The sequence below is a fragment of the Vipera ursinii genome, assembly GCF_947247035.1.
Source record: "Vipera ursinii genome assembly, chromosome: 1".
Classification (NCBI taxonomy): Eukaryota; Metazoa; Chordata; class Lepidosauria; order Squamata; family Viperidae; genus Vipera; species Vipera ursinii.
This window is the reverse complement of record NC_139512.1, coordinates 217565160-217584604: the sequence shown is the minus strand read 5'-3', so window position 1 is coordinate 217584604 and position 19445 is coordinate 217565160. Positions and strand designations below refer to the sequence as shown.

At 39.6% G+C, this 19445-nt stretch overlaps 1 protein-coding gene across 1 annotated transcript in view; it reads left to right on the top strand.

Moving 5' to 3' along the window:
- The window catches only part of RRM2 (ribonucleotide reductase regulatory subunit M2), a 14896-nt gene extending 12493 nt beyond the window's left edge, over positions 1 to 2403 (top strand). The window contains exon 10 of the mRNA XM_083378925.1: positions 1725 to 2403. Within this exon, the coding sequence (XP_083235051.1) occupies positions 1725 to 1877 (153 nt within the window). The 3' untranslated portion in view covers positions 1878 to 2403. The remainder of the gene's footprint in view (positions 1 to 1724) is intronic.
- Positions 2404 to 19445: the final 17042 nt, after the last annotated feature.

Sequence of the window (19445 nt, the reverse complement as noted above, 5' to 3'; positions counted from 1 at the left end):
GCAAAATCTTTCCTTCTCCTTAGGATCTTCGGAGGGATCTCTTTTAAAACCAAAACTTCTTGCTCAGCCACTACCAAATTAGTATCATAAGCAGCTTGAATAACTTCATCTCTCATTGCTCTCTTTGTAAAATAGACCACCACATCTCTGGGTAACTTCCTCTGTCTTGCAATCCATGAATTTACACGAAAAACTTTGTCCATATTTCCCTCAATTTCAGATGCTGACTGGCCCAGTACCCCTTCCAGAGCCTCAGAAATCAGCTGCTTTAAATCTTCTTTACCATTCTCCTTTAAACCCCTAATTCTAATAGCATGCTGCATCTGATTATACTGAACAAGGCTCAATTCTTCGTCCATTTTATCCCTTATATTTTCATTTTCTAATACCTTTGCTTCTAATATAGAGTTCTTTTGACTGAGATCCTCCACTTTTATATCCAGCTGTAGCACACATTCAGCTACGGATTCAACCTTAGACAAAATGTCCACCCTCATTGCTCTCAGCTTCTCTTCTACTCCAATTTCTCCATTTTCTCCTCCATTTTCTCCTCCAGCTTTTTCAACTTTTCATCCATCATATCAGACATCAATTGTACATGCTTTCCAAGAGCATCTTGTAAATCCTTAAGCGTTAATGCCGGGGGAGATGCAGGAGGAAGCAAAGCTTGCAATGAGGTCTGTTGCACCAGGGAGGACCCCACATTCCGAAGAGCTTTAGAAGTTTTAGCCGCCATCTTCCCCCACTTTCACTTATTACTCACTTTCACTTTGAAGCTATAAAATCCATTGAGCTAGAGAGTAAAAATAAAGAGTCCACTTCACCTTGACCTCCTGTACCGCTCTGCCTGCTTCTTGATAATCAAAAGTATTTCCATTTGGCAGGGGTGGTTGCTAACGCCTGGCTCTGCTCCAATAATCCCAGAGCAGAGGCGCTGCGCAGCTCGGAGCAACCCAGGCTTCGGGGGGGCTCATCCTTCAGCCACCCAAGCTCTCAGCTCAGGCGGCCCCGGAGAGCTCAACCCCTACCTGGGGCCTCACCCCCTCCTCTTCTCCCGAGGAGGGGGCTTCAAATCCATCTAAACAGCTGATCGGCGCTGTTTACGATGGAAAAACACAGCTGCGGAGCGGGCAGCCCGAAAACGGCTGTCTTCGGCGTTGCGTCGCCACCGGAAGTCCAAGTGTTCCCTTTATTTTTTGAGCAGTATATATGTGTGTGTGTGTGTGTGTGTGTGTGTGTGTATAATATATATTAGCATCTGCCAGCTTTGGATCTCTGTCTCCATGCCGTCATTGTAGTATTAACAATGGTGGACCTAGAGTGGCATGGTGTACATCCTTAATAGCTCTTGCTTCATCATGCTAAAAGTAGAACCCATGTTCTGTTTTCTTTCCAGAGTAATTAAGGGATAGATCATGAATCTAGGCTTAGAATATTAAAAGTGGAATAGAAACAATGTTGTGCATTATGGAGCACCATGGTGAACACGCATTTGGAAAAAAAAACCCAATTTTTATTTACCTTTAAGAGAACACTAGTAGGGAGAATTATGTGCAGAAGGTGGCAGGTGTGAAACACATTGCCAAGGGAGAGCTCTAAACAAAAAAGGGATGTTGTGGAATAGGTGATAATAGGCCTTTGAGATTGAAGTACTTTTAACAAAAATGGCTTATATTTTGATTTAGTAATAATAACCATATGCCTGAATTATCAATTTCTTTCAGATATTCAAGGCTGAGAATCCATTTGACTTTATGGAGAATATCTCTCTGGAAGGCAAAACCAACTTCTTTGAAAAGCGTGTAGGAGAATATCAAAGGATGGGTGTGATGTCAAGTCCTGCAGATAATTCATTCACTTTGGATGCAGATTTCTAAAAGACTTTAGCTGGTTTGAAGTGACTGGCTAGTGGTTTGGGCTCATTATCTTCAAAGTCCTTTTGTGCTGGTAATGTGTAGTGGTACTTAAGGTAATCGTTATAGCATATTAAACAGAAAAATGCCAGAAAATTATAAAATGTGTTTTGTAACAAGCTATTCACATTTTAAGAAATACTAACAATTGTAAAGTGGTATGTTCTGTTCACTAAAAACGAGATTTGCAGACTTGTTGCAGACTGATAAAAATTGCAGCAATGCTAATGAGCGGGTAACCGTAATGCCTCGTACAAGTTTTAAATATTTACTATTTTAATAGTTTGTACATAAGCATAGCACTTTAAAGGTCCAGCCTATTGTTTCTCAAAAGGGCTGGTATTGTGAGTTTAGAATAAACTCTTTTGGTCTGCATTATCTTAATTTCTTTTATTTGCATATAAATTAAATCAATGTACTGAGATGGAAACTGATATGTGTGTATTATTTTGGTGCTTTGTATAGAAGTAAAACTTCATTAAATTCTACTTTTCAAGCTGCTGGAGCAAAATATTACTGAGTTGCTTTCTAAGTAAAAACTCCCCATCCCATATTGGTGGTTCTGTTCACTTTTTATCATTGAAGGAGAATATTTGTAGCTCAGGGTTGAAATGAGGAGTCCTTGGTGCGCTCTGAGCTTGCTTGTTTTCTTGCAGATGTTTCATTATCCAACTAGTTAGCATTACCAGTGCTAGTAAAGAGTGCTGTTTGCTGTCAGTTTATATTCTGGTGTCTTGCCTGCCTGTGGGTGGGGGCGGTTTTAGGATTGACACCAGAATATAAGCTGACAGCAAACAGCACTCCTTACTAGCACTGATAATGCTACCTAGTTAGGGCAATGAAACATCTGCAAGAAAACGAGAGAGCACCAAGGACCCCTTTTTATCATCTTTAGAACTTTTCTTTTTTCACTCGTACCGAAACCACATTAATTTAGGATATAGTTCAAAAGCAGATTTGAACAGGGTGAGCTGCGTGCTCCAAAACACCGGCCCCAGCTGTTTACATTGATCAGGCATACATACTGCTATGTTAGCAGGTAGACAAAAGCCTGCTAGTTTGCAGTAGCTTATGAAACGTTTTATATGATATCTGTGCTTGTATAACTTCTCCAACATCAAGCAGGTGCTAATGAAACATGTATTTTTCAACATCTGAAAGAAACCTGATTTGGGAGAGCACCTCTTAATTATTTTTTTCTGCACTAAAGAAATTGGAACATTTGGAGTACTTAACAGATTACCTTTAATTCTTGTCACTACAAACATTTTTCTTTTTTTAATGCAATTTTTAATTTTATGAAATTTTATGCTGCCAAACTCTTACAAATTGTTAAAACATGGTAAAACGAAATACAAAAGAAAAAGGAACCTGGATGGCAGAGGTAACACATCCAGATAGTGGGGGAGGGGGGGTCTTTGAACATACTTACCCAAAGGCCTGGGTCAGGGCTAGGCAACCTTGGCTCTTTTATGACTCGTGGACTTCAACTCCCAGAATTCCTGAGCCAGCCCTGCTGAGGGAAAAGAAGTTTCCATGCTGAGCTATGCTGGCTCAGGAATTCTGGGAGTTGAAGTCCATAAGTCATGAAAGAGCCAAGGTTGCCTACCCCTGGGCTGGGTGAAAAGCCAGGTCTTCAGGACCTTTCAGGATGCCAGTAGGAGGGGGACCAGTGGGCCCATGCCAGAGGGCAGCTGGTGCTGCTACTACAGACAGGATGCTTTCAGTATTCCAATAGATGGCAGAGAAGCATAAAGGGAGAAAACCTAAGGGAAAAAGATTTGTACTATAAAAGATGTCTCCCCTGCCTTCAGACAAATATAAAAAACACTTAACACCTCTAATATTTCAATTAAAAAACGATCTCTTCTTCCCATGACTCATCTCTTATTAATCAAATTGTAAAAACTGGTCATTGAGTCCTAATCAGCAAAAGTCTTGTTAAGAGCTATCAGAAAGTGTGTGTGTCACCCAATCAGATCATTTTTATATTCCAACTTACCATTTTCCCTAAGAAAAAGAGCAAAAGAAATCTCTCCATTTATAAACAGATCTTTAAATTTCTTCAATCCTGATCAAAAAGAAACTCCATTAAATAACTACCAGAATTCACACCACATATATTTAATCTGAGTTAAAGTTCCTTATGTTTACTTTCAGAAAGCCTTGATCTTAGTCTTGCCAATGTCCCAAGATTAATTATAATTTTCTCTAACTCCTTTCAGCTTCAATGGTTTAACATGTCTAGTAAATGCAAAATCTTTCCAAAATGTACTTCTGATTTATTACTTGTCCCCTTTAGTTATTAAGACATCAGTTGGTATCAAATTTAAATCTGTTTTGGTATCCTTGTCCATATCCCTCTTGTAACCTAGCATTTTTAAATCCATTTTCAGATCTACAGCATCTTTTTCCATCTCTTGGAATCTGGTATCTTTAAAAATCCATATTCAAATCCACATTCAAATCAACTTGAGTGTTTTATATAGTAAAATTGTTTGATACCTTGTCGTGCATTTGTATAGTATCGGACAATCTTGTAAGTAATTTATGAATAATTAAGAGCCAGTTTGGTGTAGTGGTTAAGGTACCAGGTTAGAGACTGGGGGAACAGTCTTAGCCATGAAAACCAGCTGGATTGCTTCAGGCCACTTCATGGGATTGTGGGGAAAATAAGAGGAAGAAGGTATACTGGATATGTTCACCACCTTAAAGAGTTATTTATAAAAAATAAAGGTGTGATACAAATTTCTGAATACCGGTAAACCATGATTTACGTCCTGTTGCTTGGCCATCCTGCAAAATTACAACAGGCAGCCCCCACTAGTTAACTCAGTTTCAAAGTTATGGCTGCTGAAGTACCTCTACATTCATTTGTTCTTATGGCTGCAGAGATGTTGCAGTGGCCCCCACCTATTTGTTGTCATCCCACCCTGCTGGATTCCTGCAGGCCAATTGGCCTGCTTCTCACCCGATGGAGCCCCACAGCCCGCTGCCCCATCTCCGATTGCACGCTTATCTTTGGAATATCTCCAGAGTTCACACTGGGGAAGGAGGGCAACCCTCTGTATCCCTACTGTGGCCACTCCAAAAATAGTGTCTGCTTTGGGGATGAAGCAATGCAGCCTAAGGAAGCAATCTTTGCAGGCTTGTTTTCCATTGTTTTCCCCAGAAGTCTGCAGGTCCACTTTTGATCTATAGCAGTGATGGTGAACCTTTTAGAGACCGAGTGCCCAAACTGCAACCCAAAACCCACTTATGTATCATTGGTTGCCGGATGGGCGTGGCCCATTGGGCGGGCATGGCTGCAGTGGTAACAGCAGACTGGGTGGGACTAAAAAGTTAATTCCAACTTTGCGAGAACTGTTTTTTTTCCCTGCAAGAAATTGAAATTGGTTGATTGAACCTTTTTTGCATATGGCAGCAGAGGCCTAAAGCGAAAAGGTTTTATAAAACCCAGCTGAAGGCCTAGGACTGGGGTGACAGTGCGCGTGCCCACAGAGAGGGCTCTGTATGTCACCTGTGGCACTTGTGCCATAGGTTCGCCACCACGGATCTATAGGCTCTTACTAGCCTAGGAGGGTAACACAAATGCCAGCTGTTAAATTTATGTGTATCGTTTCCCTACAATGTATTTTAATACATGTGTTTAGAAATGAGAAAGGGCAAAGTAATGTTTATGTAATGAATGTATATCTTTGCTAGATATCTCTGCAACTTGGATATTTAAACTTGTCTATACGATACACACACACACACACACACACACACACACACACACACACACACACACATATAAGAAATTGCTGACCAACAGAATTTTCAGACAGAATGATAACCAGCCAATTTCACAAGTCAAATGATTGTATGAAAATCAGAAGAGTCTCAATGTGCCAGAAACAGAAGAATAATCCATTAGAGGGTCATTGCATTATATTCCCTCACTTTGGGGAATCTAACTTAGGCCTTGTTAGGTATTTCCATCAGACCAGAACTGATTAAAGCTGTTGACCTAGATGTGCTGGACAAATGATGTCTGGACACGGAATCTGTGGTTGTCAAGAAGTTGCTATTCTAATAACCTTCCATTCTGACTGATGATAGTTATGATATACCAGATTTGGAAAGCTGCAAGTTTACAAACCTGTCTTAAACCTATTGCAGGTTACAAGCAGAGCATGCTATGCTAGCAACTCTGCATGCTATCCAATTATACTAGTTATTTTTCTCTCTCATAATAACAATATGGTTGAGAGGCTTTGTTTAAAGTTTTTGATTCCCACCCTCTTTTTTCACATTTTAGTCATTAAGGAGTGTGTAGAGAGGCTTGAGTAAAGGGACGCGGTGGCTCAGTGGGTTAGGACGCTGAGCTTGTCGATCAGAAGGTCGGCAGTTTGGTGGGTCGAATCTCGAGTGCCGCGTAACAGCGCCTGTTACTCGTCCCAGTTTCTGCCAACCTAGCAGTTCTAAAGCACGTAAAAATGCAAGTAGAAAAATAGGAACCACTACGGTGGGAAGGTAACAGCGTTCCGTGCCCCTTTGGCGTCTAGTCATGCCGGCCACATGACCACGGAGACATCCTCGGACAAGCGCTGGCTTTGAAACGGAGATGAGCACCGGCCCCTAGAGTCGGAAACGACTAGCACGCATGTGCGGGGGAACCTTTACCTTTACTTTTTAGAGAGGCTTGAAATGAAAGAACTTCAAGCAGCCCAAAGAAACAACCACATTGTTTTTAACAGTTATACACAGAGGCATTTAGAATCCAGAGAAACTGATTACTGCAGGACACATTTTATTAAAACCCCTAGCACCTCTGGAGCAGCAGATAAGAGGCTGAGAACTAATGAATGCTTATGTGCCCTTCATCTTTTACATAATTCATCTAGCCTCAGAGTAATCGGTTGCCCTCTGGATATAATAGAATGTCAAATGCAAAGGGGAATAAGCAGACCAGGACACTTATTTGCAAAACCTCACCTGCTGAATTGCCTTCTAAATAACAATCCTCTTATATAGCCAATTCCTCCATTCAGGCTTGCTGAGGCCAATAACCCGGGATTATTTTTTACACTGCCTTTCCTTGTTCACAGTATCAGTATTGCCTTCGCTCCTCTGAATCTAGCTATGCCACACTTCCCTCTCACCTACTGTTTGTTGAACAGTGATGTGGGACTGCTATTGGTGATGAATGGGGCTGGTAATTTGGGGTCGATTGGGACATTAGTTGATTCCAGGTTGCTGGTTTATGGTTGGGCTCTATTCATCTATAGTAACTGGACTTCTAGATCAAGATTCCCTAATCCAAGCAATTTCCAGAGGTGTGAATTCAAATCTTAGCATTTTCAGCAATGCCCAGGCCTGCCAGAGAATTTTGGGAGTTAATCCTGTTTGAGAAACTATCTGGATCACAGTATAGGTAGCCCTCGAGTTAACAACCACAACTGAGCCCAAAATTTATGCTGCTGAGTGAGATATTGGCTAAGAGAGATTTGCCCCATTTACGACATTTCTTGCCACAGTTGTTAAGTGAATCATTGCAGTTATTAAGTTAGTCACACGGTTGTTTAGTGAATATGGCTTTTCCATAGACTTTGCTTGTCAGAAGATCACATGACCCCGGGAACACCGCGACCGTCATAAATATGAACCAGTTGCCAAGTGTCTGAATTTTGATCATGTGACGATGGGGATGCTGCAATGGTTGTAAGTGAAAAAAGGTCATAAGTCACTTTTTTCAGTGCTGTTGTAACTTTGAATGGTCACTAAATGAACTGTTGTAAGTCAAGGACTGCCTGTAGTACTGAATGAAAACTATTTCCTTGTTATCCAGGCATTCAGTTCAAACTGAACACTCACAGCACTTTAAACCTGATCAAGGGATTATTCCAGTGTAGAAGAAAGTTACAGAGCAACTTTTTGCACGCATGGGCATTCCCTGCAATGCATCAAACATATTCTTCATTATTGAAAATATTTGAACATTTCATCAATGTGATGTACAAAATGAGATCTCCAAATTATGAGGTATAAAATACAATACAAACAAACCATTAAAATAGAACAAAGGAGGAAAGCAAACAATGTAACCAATGAGTTCAAAAAAGTGCCTTATTTGATCCTATTGCAGTACAGTGATGAGTTTATTTGCAGGACTTCCTGCCTTTGTCTTTGTACTATCTCTCTGGATAAACCGCTGGGAATATCCAGCTCCATCTTCAACAGGTAACTTTGCACAGGATGGAAAGTTCATCATTTTTTCACTGTACTGTTTCACGTAGAGATGTGAATGCTGATCCCTCTTGAAACAGCCAGAATAAACTCAAATGAAATAGGATTAAACAAGCTACTTTATTTCTCATGCTTCCAATGTCAATAACGGTTACAGCACTGGTCCATCAGAATGCAAGATTGTAATTTGAATCCATCTCATTAGGTGAAAAAATGATGAACTTTCCATCCTGTGCAAAGTTACATGTTGAAGATGGAGCTGGTTATTCCCAGCCACGCCAGTGTTCATCCAGAGAGTAGTACAAAGACAAAGGCAGGAAGTCCTGCCATAAACTGAAAGCTCCACCCACTTAACTAGAAAGCATGGTATTCACTATACAGCTAGACTACAATTCCCATAAGGCATCTCTTGAGAAAATAACATTTAACCCTGTAAATGCTCCATGTTCTTACATACAATGCTGCTAGGGTGTTGTATTAACCCTGTAAATGCTGAATACACTAACACAGTTCTTAATTCCTAAACTAGACATAAAATGGAGCAGCTGAATGTATACTGGTCCAGCACAGTGATGCTGAAATTAAGTTACCTCCTACCCAAACAGACAAATAGAAAAAATGGCAAAATATGGATTTTTTCACTTTATCAACCTAAATTTGCCAATTTACTATTCCTGCTCAGATTAATAGCCTGTACAATAACACCGGTTTACAGAATTAATTCCCATCTGCATATTCCACCCTCACAAACCATTTTCAGCTATGGAAATAAACATACACACATCTCCTAGCAGAGACAATAAACAAAGCAAAGGAAACTAGGTGAAGAAATAAAGACAAAAACTAGCTGCAATTGCATTGGAAAAATAAGAGAAAAGAAAGGCTTAAATTTACGGTACCAGGCAAAGAGTTCATCCCAATAAGCAGCTAATTTTAAAAGCTTTGTATTTGTATTTTCTACCAGAAATATCTGGAACAATTACATCTTTATCTAGCCCCTTGTTTTCAATTAGAGAAATTTTTTATTATTAGAGTAGTATAAGAACTCCCAATTTACAGTGAAATATTGAGTGGAGGGAACTCGCTATCGCAATACAATACTATATACTTGCAGTTATGTTGCAGATGTAGCTATGTCTGATTATTATAATGGTCACAGTTGAAAATTCCATTGATTTCTACTTATTGCAAATCGAGAGAACTAAACCTGACTCGGACTCATTACCCATTCTTCCAATTCCAGAAACAGTGTATGAATGTGTTCATAGTACAAAGCTGATAATCTTTCATAAGAATCAACTGAGTGCAACGTGCTTCAGAAGCCTGTCTCAATCTCAGTGATGGTTTTCTATTTAATTCATGTAACGGGGTCAGTCAATCAGTTTGTGGAGAAGTTCATTCTAATAAGGTGGAAAATAGTGGTGTCTTTCAAGTGCATAGAGAAATCACATCCTAGGAATGCTGCTTGAGTCAATTTACTGGAGTTGTACCAGATTTCCATTTACAGAGATACTGCTATGGCTGCCTTTTGTATTTTTTAATGCTGGATGTAGCAAGAGCAGGATATTTTGATTCTTATATCCATGCACTAGCACAGGCAAGCATTCAAGGATTTTCCTAACAGGATTACTTTTAGCATAATCTTTACAAAAACACCTTTCCTTGTCAAAATGAAACCCTTCCTTGGGTGAAGGGTAGACAGGCCGGTTCATTAACTGAGAACAGACTTATTCTTACACCTTCTTTATATGTTTGATAAAAGGGCTTTTATAGTCAGTCTCAGAAAATTCAATTTATAAAAAGGTAGGTAAGGATCATCTGGCTTTTATTGCTAGATGAGTTGCTAGATTCAATAAGCTAGTTTAGAAGTTCAAAATGCTTCTTTTAGATCCAGAAAAATAAATTCTTATGCAGCAGTGTACTTCAACATTTCCTGTTATGCTTTGCTCTAGTTGCGTTGGATCCCATTTCCCATATGCCCATCTACCTCTGCTGGATAGTGATAAGATTTGAATTCCAGCCCATTTGACAAGCATGTATGGGAAAATCTAGGGTGGATCTATACAGTAGTCTTCGACTTATAACCACAACTGAGCCCAGAGTTTATGTTGCTAAATGGAAAAAAATTGTTAAGTGAGTTTGGCTCCATTTTACAATTTTTCTTGCCATGGTTGTTAAATGAACCTGGCTTCCCCATTGACTGGTCGTCGGAAGGTCGCAAAAGTTGATCCCATGACCCTGAGACACTGCAACCATCATAAATATGAGCCAGTTGTCAAGCATCCAAATGCAAATCACGTGACCATGGGGATGCTGCAAAAGACAAGTGTGAAAAATGGTCAGAAGTCATTTTTTTCAGTGCCACTGTAACTCCAAATGGTCACTAAATGAGCTGTTGTAAGTTGAGGATTACTTGTACAGGTAGTCCTCAACTTAGGACCACAAGTGAGCCAACAATTTGGGTTGTAAATCATTATGTTCCTTACATGAGGCATCCATTGTCTTGGTGAGTGATCACAATCCCATTAAGCGACTGCATGGAGGCCTCATTTGGCTAGGCCCACTGGTGTGCAGGCCTTCTCCCTGCCCCACCACTCTCCTGGAATCCTGCACAGAAAGGGAAGGTAAGTAGGTGGACAGAAGATCCTGGCCTTCTGGGAAAGTGATGAGACAGGGAGAAGGCCCAAGCCTTTCATGAGTGGTAAAGTGAGGGGAAGGCCTGCATGCCAGTGGGCCTAACCAGCTGAGGCCTCCCAGCCTGTGGCAGATTTCCATGTACTGATGAGCTCAGGCAGTCAAAATCTCCTGACCCATGGTGGGAGTGGGGGGGACTTGCAGTGCTGCCACAGTCCTAGGGGCTTCTTATGACAGTAATGGAGGCAGGAATTTTCATTGTAGGTCATGACGGTCATGTTGAGGCACCCGTGTGATCAGACTTGATTTGATGACTTCTTTTGCAATGGTCATTAAGTGAATGCTGCAGTCATTAAGAGAATGTCACAGTTAAGTGAATGACTATCGGCATTTTTTTCTGGAAATCAGCAAAAAATAATAATCAAAAATTGTGGTCATGTGACTGCGGAACACTCCAACTATCTGTGAAGATGAGCCTGTTGCCAGGCTATGTGACCATAGGGGTGTGCACAAACATTCAAACTCCAGAACAGGATTGTTTAGAATAGAATAGAATAGAATAGAATAGAATAGAATAGAATAGAATAGAATAGAATAGAATAGAATAGAATAGAATAGAATAGAATAGAATAGAACTGGAAGGCACCTTGGAGATCTTCTAGTCCAGCCCATGCTCAAGCAGGAGGACCTATACCAGTGATGGCAAACCTTTTAGAGATCAAGTGCCCAAACTGCAACCCAAAACCCGCTTATGTATCGTTGGGTGCCGGGTGGGCGTGACCAATTGGGCGGGTGTGGCCCATTGGATAGGCGTGGCTGCGGTGGTAACGGCAGACTGGGTGGGACTAAAAAGTTCAATCAATCAATTCCAACTTGGCGAGAAGTTGAAATTGATTGATTGAACCTTCTTTTTTTTTGCACACGGTGGTAGAGGCCTAAATTGAAAAGGTTGTATAAAACCCATCTGAAGGCCTAGGACTGGGGCAACGGCACGCGTGCCCACAGAGAGGGCTCTGCGTGCCACCTGTGGCACGCATGCCATAGGTTCGCCACCACGGACCTATACCATCTCAGACAGGTAATTGTCCAGTCTCTTTTTAAAAACTTCCAGTGATGGAGCGCCCACAACTTCTGAGGGTAAGCTGTTCCACTGGTTAATTGTCCTCACTGTCAGGAAGTTTCTCCTTAATTCCAGGTTGCTTCTCTCTTTGATCAGTTTCTCGTCCTTCCCTCTGGTCTTCTGGTGAACAACCTGACCCCCTCTTGTTTGTGGCAGCCCCTCAGATACTGGACTACTGCTATCATGTTAAATAAATAAAGTAAGTCTTGCTGTACTGGGGGGCCCTCTTGTTCATTTTGCTAATTTCTATCCTAAAGTCTTGCCCAGGTAGCACTGCAAATGATATATGACTTTGGACATGCATTTCCTCTCTTTTTGTTTGGCTTGGTTCAGAAACCAAAGAAGGTATACTTCTTTAACTCTGAACAAGGACTGGCACATAACTATTTTTCTGAACAACCAAGAATTTCATGGGATCATCTTTAATACTGACAAGTTATCTCATTCAAGGAAATGTAAAACCTGTCCATCTGCTTAGTGTTCCATCACCTTCATTACAGTATGCTGTAATGAAATATGAATGATTATGTGGTTGTTTTTTAAGCAAGTCACCAATAGCAGATGGAAAATATGTCAGCCCATGAGCATTTATACAATACAATTGCATTTTTCGGCATGATGTGATATACTGGATCTCAGTAACATAGTTTTTCTGTTCACTTCCAGTAAACCAAATGGTTGTTAATTCAAAAAATTGATTTGTTAGTGTTGCATTCGGTATCACCTGCTCCAGCTTATACATATTTAAAGAGAGGAACATATCCTAGCAACAGGCAGGCTCATCTGCATTATATAATTTGTATATGACAGTGTTCTTTGTTCTAAATAAAAATAAATGTTTGGATGAAATTGCCCATGCTGCTTTTCTAAGCTATAATTTCAGTGTATAAAAACACTTAATCATTAATCTCTTTTATCCTCCAATCAACCTTGTTCAACACTCTCTGTGAAGGATGCCTGTCTCTGAACAGGGATTCCAGCTTGGGATTCTTAGAACTGAAACCCAGTCTGCTGTTGTCCTACAATGGGTGCTGAGGACACAAGCTGGGAGAACGGACAGTTTAGGCTGGGAGTGTCCAATCCCACGGCCTGCAGACTTCATGACGCCCTCGACAACTAGTATTGAGGCCCCACAAGATCATAAACTTTTAACATTATTTTTACATACTATATATAAATTATGTTATATATTTTATATGTGGCCCATGACAATTCCTCTACACTCAATGCAGCCCAAGAAAGTCAAAAGGTTGGACATGCTTGGTTTAGACAAATGTTATCAGATTTGTACTTAAAAATCTGGATGAGACAAGATGATAGCAACAGAGCTTTCTGTTTGACTTGATTATTATTGTGTGGTTAAATGGATAGTTGCAACCCCTGATATGATAGCCCTATGCTGTGCGAGAATCAATTGCCCATAGAGTGAATGTAGATATATATGAAGGAAAAATTAATTTTCTGATATTTGCTGATGTTTGTCTTTTGAAATATATACATAGCTATCATCTACATTTCTGGTTCTTAGAGTGAATGTCAAAGGAAAAGTTCTTGTATATCACTTTTGAAGAAAAACAAATTGAACCTTGAAAATTAAAGCTACTGTACTTTTTAAGCATAGGAATTAATTTTAAAGGAGTTGAAAGGAATAAAAGTATTATTCAGAAATTTCTAATGAGTCTAAAGGTTGAAGCAGAAGCCAACTGAAGATCAGAAATAATATTTTATCTAAGTATTGACAGGTACAAATGTGAAAAGCAGAAGTTACAAATTGTAAGAGGAAATATCGAAACAACTATAGGAGATGGACTGTGGTAACAGAAAATTAGATGGTGAAAGATAGGATATGGACAAAGGGGCTTCCTGGAACATGGGAAGGACAGTGGTTTTAGGCGGTCTGGAAAGTTTATCGGATGATTAGGGAAGGGGCGTTGAGTGCAATAGGGGAGTGGGAATCTGCGTCGGGGATAGGATATAAAAATGTGTCAAACAGCTCTGTAAGGTGTGGCTGAACTCCTGTGTGTGTTTCAGTCCAACAAGCCTTTGCAAACGCTTCTTTTGAAATAAAATTTTGTTGCTGGAATTCCAAGTGAGTTTGTTTTGTTTTGGATCTTGAGCCACGTTCCAAACAGAGTGATGAAACGAACATACATACCTATATAAAACAAGATACACCAAGAAACTAATAAATCAAATTCTTCTAGAAACTTACTGACTGATTTGAGCCAATCCTAGTTCAGGAAACCCCACAGAAAACAAAGTGGAGGGAAGAAGGAAATTCATGACCAAAATTCAATTATCAATAGATCATTTACAGAAGTTCAAAGTGTACTGAGCATACTAACAGATGATATTTAGTGTCCAGTTCATACTACATCATAAGAACATCCCTATTTTTCTCCATGTCAAACAACAAAGCCACTGGTAAGAAAATACAGTAGTTTTAGAATATACCCTCTCCCAAATTTTCTCAGAGTTAGTGGGACAGAAAATGGTGGAACTGCTTCTTGTCTTTGGAGGGTTGTAGGGGTCATTGAAAACATAATATTTTTCCATTTCCAGGGAAGATATAAAAGGCAAAATAAGTGACATAAGTTTTTGCAAACCACATTTACGCTAAGCCTCACCTTGTGCCCCATCCAAAACAAACAAAAAAGTCAGCCTTCGCTTTTGGCCCCACCAACTCCGGCGGTTGATATTTCCAAATCACCAGTTATCTCCCTTTTACTACACAAAAGCTGGACTCAAAAGAGTCCTCAAGTTAAAAAAAAAAGGTTCTGTAGAGAGTAAAAGAAATGGCCTTGACAGAAATATGCAGGAAGGGCCAATGCTTCAAGAACAGGGGCAGAAGCCCTCTGAAATAGGATTCAGAAGTGGCTCAGTCAGAGACCTCCTAATTCACTTAACTATAAGAAAGAGGAGATGCAGCACAATCAGGCTTCCAAAATGCAGTTTATTATAGTCAGTGTCAATAAAAGTAGTTTTAATCTTCCTGTGAAGTTGAAGTTGATTTCCTGGTCTACTAGTGGGGCTGACAGGTACCCATTCTATAATAGTTGGATGTGGTATATTAATCAACAGCAAATCCCTAGTGTGAATAATATTAGGACATGTCCAGCAATCTCTATAAACTCATACAGCATTATGGTTTCAACTTGGTTCTAGCCCAGAAATAAATAATTTAAAGGATATGTTTCCATTGGAGTAAAAGCCTATGGAACCTCTTCCTCTACATTTCCTCTGCCTCTCCTAAATTTTAAATTACTTTTTAAAAACTAGATATTCAAGACTTTCACTATTTTCAAAGATATCTTTTAACTGGCAATAGCTCTGCACATAGTTCTAAGTTTATTTCTAGGGCACAGTAGGTATATTTATTGTATATCTTCCTCCCAAATCCCCTGACAGGGATTAGCATTTTTTTTTAGTTTTAATAACACATGAGAAAGAGTTGCTTTGTGCTTAAATTCAAATTCTCTGGGTAGGGTAGCTAGAGGGTCTTTTGTGAAATATGTTTTTAATTTATTCACTGTGGGCAACAGGTAAAGTAGAAGACATTAAATATATATGTCTGATACCAGGACTTGTCACCAGATGGGGCAGATGATTGTGATTACCATGTTAAAATCTCATTTCTTAGAAGGCGGCCAACATCTCTGAGAGGCCAAGAAACTATCTGTACGCTATCAGCCAAATGTTTTTTTTTCTTCAAGGGCAATTTTGAATACTGACAATTTGTATGAATGATGCATTATAAAAATCTGCTTGGAGAGGTTCATATATCTTATTTCTTATCTTGGAAATCAAATCATTTCTTTTAAACATTAGAATTGGATATTTTTAGGCAACCTTTGGGATATCGTCAGATGAAAAATGCACATGGCTCCCTTTTTTGTTTATAAATTTAGTTTGAAAGAATTAAAAGCACAAGAAATATACAAAATACATTTTTTCTTCCTAACGTGCCCAATGAACAGTTACAGGAATTCCCTCATTAAATTGGAGAAGCAAGAGAAGGGAATGGAGGAAAGGAATATGTAACAAGGAATAGAAAGGAGAAAATCTAAAATATCTTTAAAGAATGACAAATAAATAAACTAGAGTTGTTTGAGGATGTAACCAACTGGCTGATGTAGGGAGATACCTTAATTTTTATGGCTGTTTTCCACTACCCACTATGTTAGTGTAGCTAATTGGCAATAATATGACAATAAAAACAAAGAAATACATAGGAAAAAAGAAGTTAGAAAAAAAAATCTCACAACCATTTCAAAGAACAAAACACCACACAAGGAGTTTATCAATCCTCTCTAGTGCAAGACGTAGAGGTAGTACCAGGTTTTACATAAGGCCAGGATGGGAGCTATAGAAATCTCAAGGAGAATTCTGTTCCACAGAACATGGACCATGAGAGACAAGATCTATTTCCTAGGATCTATCAAGGGATATGGTTTGATCCATCAGACCTGGATGAAGTGGATAATCCTGATCCCCTCCAGCTGGGCTTTAGACTAAGGTGTGGATCCAAACTACACTAGTTATATGGACTTTTCCTTTGAAGCAGAGAATGTGGGGAGGTAGTAAACTCCTCTTTTCCTCAACCACGGTACAGCAATGTCTTCCCCTTGTTTTAAAAGAATCAAAACATTTCTTTCTGCAGCAGAGGGAAGGGCTGGGATAATCCAGTTCTGTACATAACCAAGATTCATGTTTGGCCACATGACTCCTCAATAGGATGAGTTTGAAGTATGCTGTCTGGCCTACAATCTACCATACAACACCAGGGAAATCCTAAGCAGAGCTGTCCTTGGTCATTCTTAGTCATTCAAAACTGATGGGGTTTAAGCTAGCTACTAGCCTTTGAAGAATACATGGGTGAGCCTATGTGTTTTGAATGGTTTGAAACGGAGAGTTAACATGATCTCCTAGGGTGTCTAGAAGAATTTTGTGTGGCTGAATGGAAAGGTTGCATTAGGAATGCAGTTGTTTTTAACTATTGTACATTTAAGTATTGTGCACATACTTGTATGCATTGCTCTATTTCTATATTATTATAAAAGTGATACTTAAAACTTTGAACTGTTTCTGAAGTACTTCTTGACTTTTCCTAGTTCCTAGCAAATGCCGGAGAGACTAATGTTGCTACTGCTATACAGGATTGGTATAAAGTTTATCTTTTCACTTATTCTCCTCTTTCTGACCAACCTCTAGAGACAAACAAATTGAAATAGCAGCTTAGTTTCAAGACTTTCTATCTACCTGGAACTGGCAACTCACCTGAGGAGCAATTAACACTGATGTTGGCTTGTAAATAGGAAATGTAAAACAGTCCTGTGAGATAGCAAACCCAAATCCCCAAGCCAAATGGCGGCACCTGGAATGGCTGCGGCTGCATTGGCTCTTGAAGGCAAATAGTTTTGGGAGGGATAGTAAGGACTATAGGCCACATGATCAGGAAGATTTTAATGTGTTTGAGCAACATGGTGGAACTAAGGTAACATACGACATACGACCAACAATCTTTGCTGGCCTGGCGAGTTTCTAGTTGTTTTGGAACTGTTGGTGAGACCGTTAAAAGTTGTTAGCGCTGTTTGAATTTGTTCTACCAGCAGCAAGATCTGACTGCTGGCCCAGTGATGGATTGTATTGCAAATCAGGGCTGTTTCCAGAGGAGGAGAGGACCTGGAGCTTATGGAGCGAAGGAACTGGATGAGGCTGCTGGCAGGCCCAGAGGAAGAGAGAGAGGCTTTTGGAGGAGTTGGTGGCAGTGGCAGCGTGCTCCAGGGGCGAAAAGAAGCAAGGCCTCTTTAAGGAAAAGGTGAAAGAGTCAGGATCAGAAAAAGGAAAGAAGGCGACGTTGTCAGAATACAAGCGAATTTGAGGGCTAATCCACATAGAGCCCCATTTCCATCTGTCCTGATTGCCATCGTTCACTCCCTAGAGACTAAAATGGACAATGTGAAATTTGAGCAGGCCACGAACACGGAGTATACTGTTTATTGGAGGTGGTGACCCTTTGAGAGCTGTATGCAACGAAATTTCATTTTGATGTATGCCGATTGGTGTACATTCAAAGTGAGAATAAAGTTATCATCAAATACTCTTTACAGCCAATGTTATAATATCATAAAGATAGTGAAGGTGAAAGCCTACTTAAAGTTCATGGTTCAACTAGACAATTTTTTTCTTCATAATTTGGGTGATGTATTGCTAATGTAAAAAGGCTATTCTGTTGTGCTCCAATTTATTGGAACTAGTACAAAGAGAAAAGGGAAGCTAAGACTGAACTCTAACATTCTAAGTAGTTTCCAGATGATTTCCATTATTAGGTAATAATAATTTGGCAACTTTCCTGTTTTAACTAAATTTTTAATTTCCAAAGTAGTTAGTGGTGACCATAAAACTTTGTGTATTTTCTTTCATGAAACATGGAATACAAAAAGCCTCTACTTAAATACATAGTTTACAAGAGTAACATCTATTGTCTTTGGTATTGCCTTTTGCTTCCTCAGAAAGCCAATACAAAGACATGAGGGCTTAAAACATAATTTTTAAAAAAGCAAGATTGTATTAAAAGCTCTTAATTGCTCTAGGGAATTATGTGCTCATCCGGTTTTGACAAGAACACACTAAATGTAGCAGCTATTTCCAATGGAACAAAAGCTTGGTTACAAAGTAATCTATGAGTAATTATCAGGTTCATGTCAAAAATTGTCCCTAATGCAATTCTTTGGCAGGGACAATGAAAGTTATCTTTATACATGTATTAAAAATGGAGTTGCTTTTGTCTCACAAGTGAACTACAGACTCCTATGGCATTGTAAGGTGAACGTGGCTCTTTTGTAACCCATTAGAAAATGACCTCTGAAGCTTAGATGGAACTGAATATTCACATTCATTAAGGTATCTTTTTTGATTATTTATTCCTCCTAAGGAAGTGCAGAAAAAATAATGATAGTTGCCATTTTGGTGCCTTTGTGAATGTGTTTACACACACACACACACACACAGAGAGAGAGAGAGAGAGAGAGAGAGAGAGAGAGAGAGAGAGAGAGAGAGAGAGAGAGAGAGAGAGAGAGAGAGAGAGAGACTAACCCTTGATTCAGTTTATGGATAGTTTATTGGCAATCTGCAACTTTCCAGAGGTGTTGAGATTCAAACTTCCACAGTTCCCAGTCAACATGATATACAGGGTAGTAATCCTGGCAATTACAGTTCCAATATAGTGAGTGCCACTAGGTTTGGGAAATATTCTCCCCATGGGTTGCAAACTGAATCTCAACCAAAACTGGCCCTTTTTAGCTTATGTCTAAATGTGCCAAACTTTATTTCAGATCTTTTGTATGGTGCCAGATTTCAGCTCTCACCATTCTTGGCTACTCTGTTGTGTCCTGGGATAGGGATTGAAAAGGCCAGTCCTACACTTTCTCAAGGCAAAGGGATCTTTTCTTCCAAACAGCTGAATTATTGATTTCTTTATAAATAATCTTCAACTTGCAACCATTTGTTTAGCAACCTTTCAAACTTACAATGGCATTGAAAAACAT